This window comes from Trichosurus vulpecula, chromosome 1 (assembly GCF_011100635.1).
Source record: "Trichosurus vulpecula isolate mTriVul1 chromosome 1, mTriVul1.pri, whole genome shotgun sequence".
Classification (NCBI taxonomy): Eukaryota; Metazoa; Chordata; class Mammalia; order Diprotodontia; family Phalangeridae; genus Trichosurus; species Trichosurus vulpecula.
The window spans coordinates 399,304,840-399,319,862 of NC_050573.1; the positions used below are offsets into that span (position 1 = coordinate 399,304,840).

Below are 15,023 nucleotides of genomic sequence, written 5' to 3' on the forward strand. Positions count from 1 at the left end.
GTCTGGTGACTTTGGTGGAGAATGCTCGTAAGATCACCCTTTTTCAGTACTTTGTTTTCCCTCTATCAATGTCTCATATTTCTCTCTACAAATACACATATTTGTGGCACTTAGAGTGTGTATGTATGATGTTCATATGTCTATAACATGGCATACATATCTGTCATAGCTGAAGACCATCAGGGGCTAATGACATAAAGTGGAAATAACAATTAGTTAACGTATTCATTAGGGTCCTGTTTATAGTTGCTTAATGAAGAATAATAGTTAAGTATAATGCTATGCCATGATTTTAATGTTCATCATTGGACTATATACAAGGAGTCCTGATCGCTGCTAAAACACGAGGAAAAATTTTTAAAAAAATGATTATGGTTGATAAAATGTGGAAACTGGACCCTAATTGTTGTCTTTTCTAATGATTCTATTTAGTGACATTAACCCAAGTTGGGTCTTTAGCCCTGATATATGTTATTTACCCCTGATATATGTTATCCAGGGTTGGGGAGCCTGCAGCCTCAAGGCCACATGTTGCCCTCTAGGTCCTCAACTGTGGCCCTTTGACTGAATCTAAACTTCACGGAACAAATCCCGTTAATAAAAGGATTTGTTCTGTAAAACTTGGACTCAGTCAAAAGGCGGCACCTGAGGACCTAGAAGGCCACATGTGGCCTCGAGGCTGCAGGTTCCTCACCCCTGGTATACCCATGCCATAATGCAAATTAAGTTCTTCAAAAAGCTGGTAGCAGAATATATCCTCACCTTGAGGATATGAATTTGGATGGGACACGTTTAATCCAGATTAGTTCTGAAGGCCACCTTTCCTTTGAGGCAATATCTTCCAGGGGAAAAGAAACTCCACGGTACTTTCCAAAGTCATGGGCCCTCTTTCAAGTCATTAGGGTACCATTCTGGAAATTCCTGCCATCAACAAATATTTTTGATCAACTTTCTATTTGCATACGGTGCTGCTGCACTGAAGTAAATTAATCAAATGAACTTGACTTTTGTCATCCTGGAGTTTAGAATTTGAGACAGGTTATTGTTTTCAGGCAAGAGGGAACATGTTGTAGTGGACAGAAGGGTGGCCTTGGAGTCAGAAAGACACGCTTTGAGTCCTTCACCTGACTCATTATAGCTATGTAACTTTCTCTCTCAGTGTCTCACCCAGCCAATCTTTAATCTAAGACCGTAAGTGGCAGATGAGCAGCTTATCTTAATCAGTGGAGATAATTTCTAGCACCTATGAAATCATAGGTCTTTTCACACCTCCCCCCAAATTGTTTTTATGTAGTAAATTAAGGAAACTAGATAAATTCATGAAACCTTCCAAAATGCTTACCTCACTCCTGGGGAGTTGACGTAGAGGGAGAATACAACCTCATATCAATGATTATTTAGCGTTTCCTTAAGTACCATTGATATACTATCTTCTGTAGAGAATAATGGAGCAGGTCTCTGAACTCTATCTTCCATTCTAAGCGCCATGTTGGAGGGGGCTGTTCAGCTCTGTGAGCTGAGTATCCTTGATTATTCTACAGCAGATTATCCTTGAGATGCTAAGAGATGGCTTAGTGGACTAAACTCAGCTTTTACATGCACAGAGGTGCCACCATCATGTAAAGAGGTGAATAGTGGGTGCTGGGATGAGCAGGGGAGGAATGTAGGATAATAAGGCCCATGACTTTTGATAAGCCTGAGAAAGCCTGCACCTTGACTTGACATCGAGATCCTCAGCTTGAAACATTAAAAATGTACTTGCTTTTTTGTTGTTTACCCAGGAAACAAATAATTGACTCCCTAGATTTTTCTCCTTATTTATTATAGGAAGTCCCATCTATTGGAGGGCATCTTGCCCAGGACATCCTCTGTCTAACCTGAAAATTCTGGGTGGATATAATTTTTGGTCCAGGGAGAGTCCTTAAAATCTGCTTCACTTTATTTCTTTAGAAGTATCATGGTGACAAAAAGAACTGAGAACAACTCATGACCCCCTGTTATTATACTATTATACCCCTTCCTGTTCTTCATTAAACTCTGGTCTTATTCTGGTACAGGATTCTCAAAATAGCATCTGCATGTACTACTACCTACTTTAAATTCTTATGATAACTTTGGAGTGGAAAATACTGTACCTATTGAATACGTAAACAGTTGTACTGGGAGGATAGAAAATATTTTCTTTTATTTCATGTAAGGATAGAAAAATAGTCTTCAAAAATACATTGTCAAGCTTGTGGGTATATTAAAGTAGAATTTGTATTATATACAGTAAGGCAATATATCAAATAGCATCCTTCTGTGGTCGTCTTTTAAATTAAAGTGAACATTGCCAAATTTGTTCGTTCTTTCTTTCTTTCTCTCTCTTTCCTTCTCTTTCTCTCTTCTTCCCTTTCTCCCTCCCTCCCTTCCTTCCCTTCCTTCTTTCCTTCCATCCCTCCCTCCTTTTCTTCTTACTAACAAGTATCTTGGGTGCACAAGATATATTCATTGTGCTGAAATGTAATAGGAAAACACTGAGAGGGATTTGTCCCATTAAGAAGAATAACTGCCATAAAAGAAGCTTTAAATTTTCCAATTAAATATTTTTAGAGGCTCTGGGATACTATGAAATTTAGGAAGATCTTTAAGATAGTGTCCAAACTATCTTAAAAAAACAACAACAAGCCAAGGCATTGTTTTTTCTTAGCACATCAGCAATCCATGTGTAAGAAATGGGATGTACCATAGCAAATCAATAAATAGATCATATTTTATAGGATTTTTTTTCTTTTAGTGCATTCAATTTAGGCAATCCTAAGAAAATGAGAGAGGAATGCAAAGCTTAAGGGACTGGTTTGGAGCTTGGGTTTTCATGGCACATAATCTCCTTTCTCCTTCCTCCCTTCAATAGGAATGCATGGATTATGGACTAGACATGCCAGCACAACTGGGAACCCATGGTCCATGCTCTATGTATGCTTAGGCTCCTTTCTTATGGCATTAAACAATTAAGTCTATTTAGTTTACTTTGGTTATGTACTGAGCCATGAATCCTCTATCAAAATAATGTATCTATTGGCATCCCCCACCAAGAAAACTAAGTGATGTGCTTTTATTTTATTGTACATGTTATTTTATACCTATTAGCAGAAATTAAAACTACAAATTACAATTAGAAAACAAAATAATTTGTTCTGGCATCAATTGTTTGAAAGTAGATGACTGGCTAAAAGTGAAGCAAAAGAAGATGTGAACTGTGGATGAGTTTTAGTTAGTGCCATTTCTAAACCACATTCTTGGACATTCTATGTTTGATTGCATTTAACTTATTCTGTAGTGTTACCTGAAGAAAAATCACATTTTAATGAATCAATCAATTAATTAAAGGAGTGCATAAAACAAGTTGGATCCAGGTAATCCAACCCACCAGTCTGGAGTCTGCAGTCACCTGGTGGAGAGGTGCAGTAGGACAGGTTTTTCTCAGTTTGGTTGCGTTGTAGGGGCTGAGGAGTTTCCTTAGCGGGTTCTTCAAATGTCACTGTGGCCTGGGCTCTTGGGTCTTGCATCAGCACCAGGATGTTATTATCTATAACCCTTGATACCTTGGCATACTCCTTACTGGTGTCAGGAGTGCCGGCCCGTTCTGTATTGGCATTGCTTTCTTTCTGTTTTGGTAGCAATGATAATGCGCCATCTTTGTTGACTTTGTGAATCTCCACATAATCCATGGGCCTGGGAGACATAAAAGGCATTTTCTCATTGGGTAGCAGCCATGTTTTTTCTTGGTTGGCCTTGGAATGGAAGTGTTCCAACTCCTTCTGCTTCTCTGTTGTTTCTTCTCCCACAGCATCAATGGTTGCTGAGTAATTTAAAGCATGATTCTCTTCTTTCTTCAGTGAAACAGCTGGAACATTCACAGTGCCCAGGGCCACCTTACAAATGTCAGCAATATTGTGGTAAGAGGATCTTAGGGTGTGGTTACTGGATTGCTGTGGTATAGGCCACGTTGAAGATTTGGACCCAATGGCATTGAAATAGGTGATTTTGCCTTCCAAGTTTATGCTCTTGGGGTCCCAATTGTGGGTTATTTTTGTTCCAGGATCATCTGGCTTCTCACTGACCTCTGGAATGGTGAAGGTTGGTGGAGGAACCCGGGGTTCTTCACACTTCTCAGACAAGAGAGAAGGACTGTCACAGCTCCCCCTGCCAGAGTCACTGTCTGGGTCAAGGTGTGTAGGCTTCATGCTTTGGCTAGGATGATCTTTTTCATGGGTGGGCATCAGCTGCTGGTCCTCACTGTCATCCACTTCCAGAAACTCTACCAGAAGATCCTCACAATCTGAAGTGGGAGGGAAGCCCTGGCACCCCAAGGCACTCAAGAGTTCTTCAGACTTCCCTTTCTATTAAAATAACAACAACAATACGAATCATTAGAATTGCTCTTTTTGTACTGATTGATCTTAATGACTTATATTTTGTTTTTCCTTTCTTATATGGCCTGGGAGTCACTGGCCTGGAAGGTCAGTGATATAGGGTAATCTAGTTGTTTTTTTTTTAATAGGCAGGGTTGATCAGGCAGGGTGAGTAGAACTGTTGTCTAGTTTATTCAAGTCGATGTAAAGGGGCGTGCCAGAGGTAGTACGGTGGTATAGTGCAAAGGGTACTAGGCTACAAGTTGGGAGACCCGGGTCCACTTTTGAACAATGTGACTGTGGACAACCTTTAGAAGCCTTAGATTCCTCAGCTACAAAACAGTTCTAATAATGTTTGCTTTGAGAAGCAGTGTGGTGTAATGGAGAGCTTTGATGTCATGAAGATGTGGGTTTGAGTCCTGCCTCTGATACATATTAGTTGTGTCATCCTGGGCAAAGGACTAAACCTCACAGTGCCATAGTAAAATTCTCTAATATTACGAATTATACTTGAATTGCTGCTCTGCATTGGTGTAGGGAGTTTCCGTACCCAGAATTCCACACTAATGAAACCACAGGCCCAGAGCAGACACGCAGACACACACACACACACACACACACACACACACACACACACCCCTCAAACCTGCTCTGCACCCCTCATAGAATTTTGATGAGAAAGTAATGTACCTGAAAATGCTTTGTGAAGGAAGTGCTATTAAAAGTTTATCAAAACATTATATGAATATAATTTTTTATTATTCTATTGAGGGATAAATTAAAAGCTTAGGTTTTTTTATCTGAAGAACAGCTGAAATTTTTCCAAAGTGGTGTTTTCATTCACTGTACTTCCTTCCTAAGTGATGTGATTTTTACCCCAAGGTTTGTCATTCACCATGAATCTGATGCAAATCACACATTTGTATTAAAATTGAGCAACTGGTATCCATAAATCTGCTTGCAGGGGTCCTGTCTGTGCCCCTTTGTACAACGGAAACTGAGGTGGTGGCTATGGTCACACCTCAGTGGGGACCTTCTGGACAAGAAGTGTTTTTTTCCTTCCTTTGAATTTATCAGATTTCTAAATGCCCACGGTCTCCAGTCAGTGGCAGACTGAAAGAATCTTGCATATAAAACTACATTTTTGGAATATTCTTCCTGGGCTAACCCATATTTCTCTCCTATTCCCGCTTTGATTACTTTCTTTCCTCTCTCCCCAGCTCTCTTGTCACTTTTGTGACATTGACTCATCCTTGCCCCTTCTCATATACACATTCCTGCTGGGCAGTAAGGCTGGCAGGGACACTAAGGAGCCTGTAAGTGCTCAGTTTAGCCTCCTAAGGTAAGGCAGACACTTTATTGAATCTTCATTAGCTAGTCTCTCTTTTCTTTCAAGATGCAGCCCAGACTCCATTTTCTGCATGAAGACTTTTCTATTCCCCCAACTACCTGCATCTTTCCCCTCAAACTACCTTGAACTATATTTAACTACTTTGAATAGATTTGTCTTTATTCACTTTAGATTGATGCTGTACATATTTTCATATGTATTTGTTGTCTCCCCATCAGAATGTTAGCTCTTTCTAAAAAAAATTATATTTCATTTTTTCCAATTATACATAAAAACAATTTTTAACATTCGGTTTTTAAAAATTTGAGTTCCAAATTTTCTCCTTCCCCCCCCCTCACCCTTTCTTGAGAAGGCAAGAAATTCGATATAGATTGTATGTGTACCATGACACAAAAGATAGTTCTATATTAGCCATTTTAGGATGTTAGCTTTTGGTCAGCAGGAACTGCTTCATTCTTTGTATTTGCATACCAATGCATGACATTTCATGAGGATTTAATAAATCCTCATTGATTAACTATTGCTATCTCAGGTTTTAGGTTTGTGAAAGACTCCATTGCTATAAGATAAAGTCTATGTTCACAGGGGTTTTGTTTTGTTGTGTTTTGTTTTTTTTTGGCAGAGGAAAAGCTTACTACAATAATATACTTTACATGTTACTGAGTTATTTTATGTTGTCATTCATTGTCACTCACTTCCAGCAGATGGGTATCAAATCCTTTTATTTTGGGGCCTGGGACAGGTGGCAGGAGGCAGGTGATCATGCTATAAAAACAGCAGAAAATTTGTGAGGTTAGAAAAACATCATCTTTCCTTCTCCACAGGATTCAAATCATTCCCAAATGTACCTACTTTGCATACAGATAAAGGCCTGTAAGCAAAGATGTAAGGTCTGGAGACAGTGTGAGAGCAGACTGTGGCAGGACAGGTTATTATAGAATTAGCAGGCCCTGAGTCGCTTAGGGGCCTGATGAGGGAGTCTGAGGGTTCCTCAGATCCTGTTTCTCCAGTTTTGTCCCATCTCCACACTTAGCATCCTTCTCAGAGAGAAAAGGGGCCAGATTCAAATAAGTCCATCTTGTTACTTGTTGGTAGTTTTGATTAAAAAAAAAGTTTGATAGGGGAAAAAAAGTAGAACTCATGTCTAAAAGGAGGTGTTTGGATTATCTGTGAGTTATCTCTGCCCTCTCTATTCTTGCTATCTCAGAGAATCAAGATCTGGCAGGGTTTTAAGAGACAGAGACACACCTGTAACCCTTCAGAGCCATTGTCCAGACTATAATCAAACAAACGACAGAGGAGAGAACGGCCACGAAGATCCACACTGTGGTGTCTTTCATTTTGATGTCTAGAAACAAACAGGAGAAATGCTTAAGCCAAACAAATCATTCTCCAAACCAATAAGAGACACTCCCTCTAGACACTGGGGATAGATTTACTCCTCTCCTTTTTACCCATTCCTTTGAATGGGAGACTTATAGAAATGGGGCAGATTGGAAAAGACAATGTCCAGAAATTCTATTAATTTTTTTTCCCTAAAGGTAAGGATGGGAAATATCAAAGTGTTGTAAATTGTCACAACTTTTGATTTCCATAGGATTTTGATTCCAACAGGATTCTAAAATCATTGGATATTAGCATTATAGGGGACCTGTGATGGCCTCTACTTTTAATCCTCTCATTTTCCAGATGAACAAATTAAGTCTCAGAGAGATCAAATGACTTTGCCCAAGGACACAAAGTTTAATGGTAGAGCTAGTGTGAGAGCTCAGGTTCTCCTGCCTCTGATCCAATGCTCTTTTTACTACACAAGGCTGATTATAACATCATTATCCTTGTTTCTGTTTCTACACTGCTTTTTGGGGACCATTAAGATGGCAGCTAGGTGGCACAGTGGATAGATCACTGGGTGTGGAATAAGGGCAACTCATTTTCCTAAATTCAAATCTGGTCTCAGACACTTACTAGCTGTGTGACCTTGGGCAAGTCACTTAACCTTGTTTGCCTCAGTTTCTTCATCTGTAAAATGAACTAGAGAAAGAAATGACAAAACACTCCAGTATCTTTGCCCAGAAAACTCCAAATGGGATCATGAAGAGTTGGACATGATGGACTCAACAACAAGAAAGATGGCATTCATAGGAATGCAAACTATTGTCTTGCCTAGCACTTTGCCCATAATTCTAGCCCTGGAAGTGGGTAGCCTGGTTAACTGGGCAGCTGCTTTATGCCTTGTGGCACCTTCTATTAGGGTTGTACAACCTGAGAAATGTTCTTGGCCAGGGTCTTCAGGGATGATGGAATAGCAGGCCTTAATTGGGACATGAAGGTCTGCTTCCATATCTCCCAAACATAGCACTTGTAGGTAGTTTTGCCAGAGAAACCAGGGCTCAGGTTTGATCACACGGGTAGCAATGATGCCATTCAGGTTGTCCCTGTATTGGGTACAGAGAATTTTAGCCCCCTCCTCCACTCTTATTTCCTTTGGTGCTGGTACCTCCAAATTTCTACCTTTATTTTAATTGGTATGACTGACAAAAAGCTCCAAGGTCACTTACCACTGGGTATCAGAATTGAACTTTCAGGGCTCCACTGACTCCAAGAGCCATGGTCTGGTTTACAGCGAACCTCTACAAGATATTTCTGTCCCAGGTACAAGCTGAAGATTTTAAACTGTGTCTGCTGACCAGCAAAATGTGTCTAGGGAAGAACATGGTAAACAGCAGTCACTCCAGCTCTTTGCCAGCAAGAGTTGAAGGCGTTCCTGACTATCTGAGGACTCAGTCCTAGTAATTGGTCTCAGGAAAGGCCTGATGTTGTAAGTCCTAGACCAGGGTTGGGGACCCTGAGGCCTCAAGGCCACATGTGGTCCTTTAGGTCCTCAAGTGTGGCACTTTGAATGAATCCAAACTTCACAGAACAATCCCCTTAATAAAAGGATTTGTTCTGTAAAACTTGGACTCAGTCAAAAGGTGGCACCTGAGGACCTAGAAGGCCACATGTGGCCTCGAGGCAGCAGGTTCCCCATCTCTGCCCTAGACTCACCTTTTCTTGTCACCTTATCTGTCTTTGGTACCCATCCTTCCCTTTCCTCCCCCATTTTAAAATCAGACCCTTAAATTGGTATCAATAGTAGATAAATATAACTGGGAGTCTGAAGACACAAATACGGAACTGGTCTATGTCATCCTGGGTCCTACGGGGAGGTAGGGTTCAGAAGTTAGTAAGGAAGGCTGGGCAGATTAAGAAATGCCCATAGGAGAAGAGCCCAGACTTTTGAGTGGTATTTTCTCATGCAAATCTGCTCATGGAAATGCTAAGATCCATATTGTCATTAAAACTCAATGTTGGACTAAGGTGCTAAACCTAGTTAGTGGTTATGGGCAGCTGCTCAAATGCTAGAACTGGAAGGCCTTGCGAAAAGATGACTCACCTCCCACTCTGCTGCTTTCTCAGGTTTTAGTCGCAATTCATATTGAAGTGTTAGCCAACCAGACCTAACATCAACCAGGACAGGTGGAGACCATTTCAGCCACAGATATGGTTTTCCATCTTCTGGTTGTTTAACTTCCAAAGTTAGGTTCAAAGGAGGGTCCGGTTCAACTGTGGACATTAAAGTAACTCCTTTAGTACTTGCTGGCATAGAACATTCGATATTTTGCTTATTCCCCTTTGCATTGTTAGCTATCTTCCTTGTGCACAGAAGCTCTCCTGTACATAGTATATTGTAAGCCATGGAGGCCAGGGACTGTTTTTGATGCCCATTCCATGGCTAATGCTTGGCAGAGTGATCAATATACAACATTTAACTGTTAACTCTGAAACTCCTACCTCATTGGTACCCTCTCCCCCTGGGGCCTCTCTGTCCTTCTGTTTGGAGAGGGTAGAGAGTAGGGACTGGAGATCTCTTCCCAGATTCTCCATTCAAGGAAGGGGCCCAGGGCAGCCATATCATAATTTCTCAATCAGCTGTAGCACTTCATCTCCCTCCTCCACCACACATTTTCCAGCTTCTTTTTTGTGATGTCTTTCACTGTTATCAATTACGAACTCCTTTAAGGCAGGGGTTATCATTTGCCTTTCTTTGCATCCACAGCAGTTAGCACAATCCTTGGCATAGGAGGTGTTTAATAAATATTTATTGACTGATTGGCTCATGATGACAATGACAAGAAAATGTGGATGAAAAAAAGCTCAGACTTAACTTACCTGTTTGGGTAATCCTAATGCTTCACCACTGCTTGGACCCTTCTCATGCTGTGGTGACAGATGATAGGATTTCCCAAGGCTGAACATCCCAAAGTCATTTCCCAATATAAAATTTGCATGTGCTTTGGATGTGTGTTTAATTGGAATGCAACAGGGTAAATGCTAAAATGCCCAATTCACTTGGCTAGAATTTTTGACTCATGCTTAGTAAACATGTCTCACTGTGATATAGGGATCATCCTGAGTTCTCAAAGACTAAGTGAGTGAAATATAAGGTCTAGGAGGTTCTCTCATTAAGGAAAGTCTTCAAGAAAGGTTCCAGTGTCTGGATGAATTAGTTATGCTCAGGCCAATTTAGCTAAATACAGAGAAGCATATCACCAGTGACTGGCTGATTGCTAGGAAGTGAATTCTGTGGCAAACCATGAAACAAAGGACATTATGTTTAATCATCTGTAGCCCCCTTTGCCTCAGTGGTGACTATGGTGGAAAAAGGGGCAGAGGGTGCTGAGTTTACATGTTTTTAGACTCTCTGTAGACTTTAATTTAATTGTAGGTATGTAAATGTGAGATCACTATCTAAAGACCAAAGAATTGACATATTATTGGAAGAATGGAATCAACATTGATATTGATATTCTTATGATAAACAAAACTATGTAGCCAAAGGAAGTTGTCACTGTCCGGAAGCATATCTCATAGGTTCTCATTGGTGATACAAATAAAAGTATTGGTGGAGTTAGTTGGTTCAATTGTTTATGGAGGAAATAAAAACTATCCTTTCATGGGACACTTGATCATTTCATATTTCAGTGCTCATGATGAGTAAGTAAAAATAGCCAGCATTTATAGAACAGCACATTCACATAGCCTTTGAAGGGTTGTAGAGAGTCGTACATGCGCTATCTCAATGAATCATCACAACAACCTTGGGAAGCAGATGCTATTATTATTCCTATTTTACAGATGAGGAAACTGAGGTTGAGTGTGTAAAACAGCTTACTCGGTATATACAACTAGTAAATGTCTGAGGCAGAATTTACACTCAAGTCTTCCTGACTCCAAGTTCAGCACTCTACCTACCATGTGACCCAGATACTCTAAAAATAGACAATAAAGATAATTGTACTCATGCTGCAACACCTGTTGCAGAGGAAGAAGAGGCAAAAGAATTTTCCAGAAAACACTGACAAGATTCTTGAAACCAATAACACATATTCTTTGATTCTCAGGAACTTCAATGTAGCCTATATGGAATACTCCCATGCCTCTAGCATGAGTACTTTGCCTGAGAAGAGAATTGGGAAGGCACCAGACTTGGAGGGCCCTGGTCATAATTACAACAAAGTAAATGGGCTGTATCTTCATAGACATGAAATAACTGGTTACTGATAAAATATTCATATCAAAATAAATGTGATCATGAGTTGGTTAGAGCAAAAGCCAAAATCCACATGAAATTAGGAGAAAAGATAAAGATAAGATACTGAGAACAGTTGCATCTTCTTTAACCTGATGTACTCGAATGAATTGTTGATGCTGAAAAATTGGAAACAGAAAAAAACCCTACCAAAATATTGATTTTGATTATCACAATGTCCTATAATAATTTAAGTGGACATAAATCAGCGTCCACAAAGACATGGCAAAGAAAGGCCAGAAACCAACTTGGCTGGGCAAATATTTGATTTTGTTGGGGAGGTCAGAGAGATGGCAGTCAAGAACAATGCTGGTTTAGAATGCAAATTCGTTTGTAGAGCACCATGGTAGGATACTCTGAGTAGTATCACTTTATTAAAATGAAAAGCAGCACATATATGTATATAGATAGATAGATAGACTAGCAGACTATTTTACAGAAAACTTGATTTGAAGTCCAGTGAGCCACATCATCCTAAGACTCTTCCCCAATGCCACTGTCAAGATGACAACAAAGAGGTGGGGCAGAGCCAAGATGGCAGCTGGAAAGCAGGGACTAGCATGAGATCCCCGCTGAGTCCCTCCAAAAACCTAAAAAAAATGGCTCTGAACCAATTCTAGAACTGCAGAACCCACAAAACAGCAGAGGGAAGCAGGGCTCCAGCCAAGGACAGCCTGGATGGTCTCTGGATGAGGTCTATCCTGCACAGAGCTGGGAGCAGAGCGGAGTGGAGCAGAGCCCAGCGTGAGTGGCGCAGACCAACCAGACAAGGAGCTGGGTGGAGTGTGCCCTAGTGCCCTGAATCAGTGAGCTGCAGCAGTTACCAGACTTCTCAACCCACAAACACCAAAGACAACAGAGAAGGTTAGTGGGAAAAGCTGCGGGAGTGGAAGGAGTTCCCGGGTTCGGCTACCGGCCCGGGGGCAGTGGAGGTGAGGCAGCTACAGAACTACAGCTGCAGTTGCTTCCGGCCCCAGGCCCACCTGGTGGGAGGAATTAAGTGGCGGATAGTAGCAGGAGTGGAGAGCCTGCGGAAGATCTAAGTCCAGTCTGGGTTGGGGGTTCTTGGGGAAGGAGGAGTCCTGGTGTGGCAGAGCTAGCGCACCCCCCCCCCCCAAGCGTGGAACATAGTTTTCTTAACTCTACAAGCAGTCATACCCCGCTGAAAAACTCAAGGGTCAAGTTAGTTGGCTGGGAACATGGCCAGGCAGTGAAAACGCACCCAGATCCAGTCTCAGACTCTGGAATCTTTCTTTGGTGACAAAGAAGACCAAAACATACAGCCAGAAGAAGGCAACAAAGTCAAAGAGCCTACAACAAAAGCCTCCAAGAAAAACATGAACTGGCCCCAGGCCATGGGAGCTCAAAAAGGATTTGGAAAAGCAAGTTAGAGAAGTAGAGGAAAAATTGGGAAGAGAAATGAGAAGGATGCGAGAAAACCATGAAAAACAAGTCAATGACTTGCTAAAGGAGATCCCAAAAAATATTGAAAAATACACTGAAGAAAACAACACCTTAAAAAATAGACTAACTCAAATGGCAAAAGAGCTCCAAAAAGCCAATGAGGAGAAGAATGCCTTGAAAGGCAGAATTAGCCAAATGGAAAAGGAGGTCCAAAAGACCACTGAAGAAAATACTACCTTAAAAATTAGATTGGAGCAAGTGGAAGCTAGTGACTTTATGAGAAATCAAGATATTATAAAACAGAACCAAAGGAATGAAAAAATGGAAGACAATGTGAAATATCTCATTGGAAAAACCACTGACCTGGAAAATAGATCCAGGAGAGACAATTTGAAAAATATTGGACTACCTGAAAGCCATGATCAAAAAAAGAGCCTAGATATCATCTTTCCAGAAATTATCAAGGAGAACTGCCCTGATATTCTAGAGCCACAGGGCAAAATAGAATTGAAAGAATCCATTGATCACCTCCTCAAATAGATCCCAAAAAGAAATCTCCCAGGAATATTGTTGCCAAGTTCCAGAGCTCCCAGATCAAGGAGAAAATGCTACAAGCAGCCAGAAAGAAACAATTTGAGTATTGTGGAAACCCAATCAGAATAACCCAAGATCTGGCAGCTTCTACATTAAGAGATCGAAGGGCTTGGAATACGATATTCCGGAGGTCAATGGAGCTAGGATTAAAACCAAGAATCACCTACCCAGCAAAACTGAGTATCATGCTCCAAGGCAAAATATGGATTTTCAATAAAATAGGGGACTTTCAAGCTTTCTCAGTGAAAAGATCAGAGCTGAATAGAAAATTTGACTTTCCAACCCAAGAATCCAGAGAAGCATGAAAAGGTAATCAAGAAAAAGAAAAAGAAAAAGAAATTGCAAGGGACTTACTAAAGTTGAACTGTTTTGTTTACATTCTTACATGGAAAGATGATGTGTATGATTCATAAGACCTCAGTATTAGGGTAGCTGAAGGGAATATGCATATATATATGTTTATGTATATATATGTATGAGTGAATGTGTATATATGTATATATGTATGTGTGTGTATATATATATATGTGTATATATATATATATATATATATATATATATATATATATATATATATAGAGAGAGAGAGAGAGAGAGAGAGAGAGTGGGCACAGGGTGAGTTAAAGATGAAGGGAAGATATCTAAAAGAACTAAAATCAAATTAAGGGATGAGAGAGGAATATATTGAGAGAGGGAGATAGGGAGAGATAGAATGGGGTAAATTATCTTGCATAAAAGTGGCAAGAAAAAGCAGTTCTCTAGGAAGAGAAGAGAAGGCAGGTGAGGGGGAATGAGTGAATCTTACTCTCATCAGATTTGACCTGAGGAGGCAATACCATACATACTCAATTGGGTATCTTACCCCACAGGAAAGAAGGAGGAAGAAGATAAAAAAGGGGGGATGATGATAGAAGGGAGGGCAGATGGGGGTGGAGGTAATCAAAAACAAACACTTTCGAAAGGGGACAGGGTCAAGGGAGAAAATTCAATAAAGGGGGATAGGTTAGGAAGGAGCAAAATATAGTTAGTCTTTCACAACATGAGTATTGTTGAAGGGTTATACATAAGGATGCACGTGGCCTATGTTGAATTGCTTGACTTCTTAGGGAGGGTGGTTGGGAGGGAAGAGGGGAGAGAATTTGGAACTCAAAGTTTTAAAAACAGATGTTCAAAAACAAAAAAAAAAGTTTTTGCATGCAACTAGAAAATAAGATACACAGGCAATGGGGCGTAGAAATTTATCTTGCCCTACAAGAAAGGAAAGGAAAAGGGGATGGGAGGGGACTGGGGTGATAGAAGGGAGGGCTGACTGGGGAACAGGGCAACCAGAATATATGACATCTTGGAGTGGGGGGGAGGGTAGAAATGGGAAGAAAATTTGTGATTCAAACTCTTGTGAAAATCAGTGCTGAAAACTAAATATATTAAATAAATAAAAAAATAAAAAAAAGAAAAAAAAAGAAACATAAGATTTGAAAAAAAAGTTGACAACAAATAGAAAGAAAATGGAATGGCTTTTTCCGCATTTCTATAATAATTTTTTTATCATCAGTTATGATAAAAGCAGTGATAAAAGCAACACCAGGTTTGGACTCTAACAATTTGGTTCCCAATGTGTTGTAGAAGAAAGTTGAAATGGCCCTTAAGGAAA

General features: G+C 40.3%; 1 protein-coding gene across 2 annotated transcripts in view; it reads right to left on the reverse strand.

Moving 5' to 3' along the window:
• Positions 1 to 2,157: 2,157 nt before the first annotated feature.
• Positions 2,158 to 15,023, reverse strand: part of PRLR (prolactin receptor) — a 141,017-nt gene continuing 128,151 nt past the window's right edge. For both annotated transcript variants that reach the window (XM_036741255.1, XM_036741256.1), the window contains exons 6-10: positions 9,179 to 9,348; positions 8,304 to 8,445; positions 6,994 to 7,093; positions 6,441 to 6,510; positions 2,158 to 4,382 (exon numbers count right to left, since the gene is read on the reverse strand). In XM_036741255.1, coding sequence (XP_036597150.1) covers positions 3,360 to 4,382; positions 6,441 to 6,510; positions 6,994 to 7,093; positions 8,304 to 8,445; positions 9,179 to 9,348 — 1,505 coding nt within the window. In that variant the 3' untranslated portion in view covers positions 2,158 to 3,359. The remainder of the gene's footprint in view (positions 4,383 to 6,440; positions 6,511 to 6,993; positions 7,094 to 8,303; positions 8,446 to 9,178; positions 9,349 to 15,023) is intronic.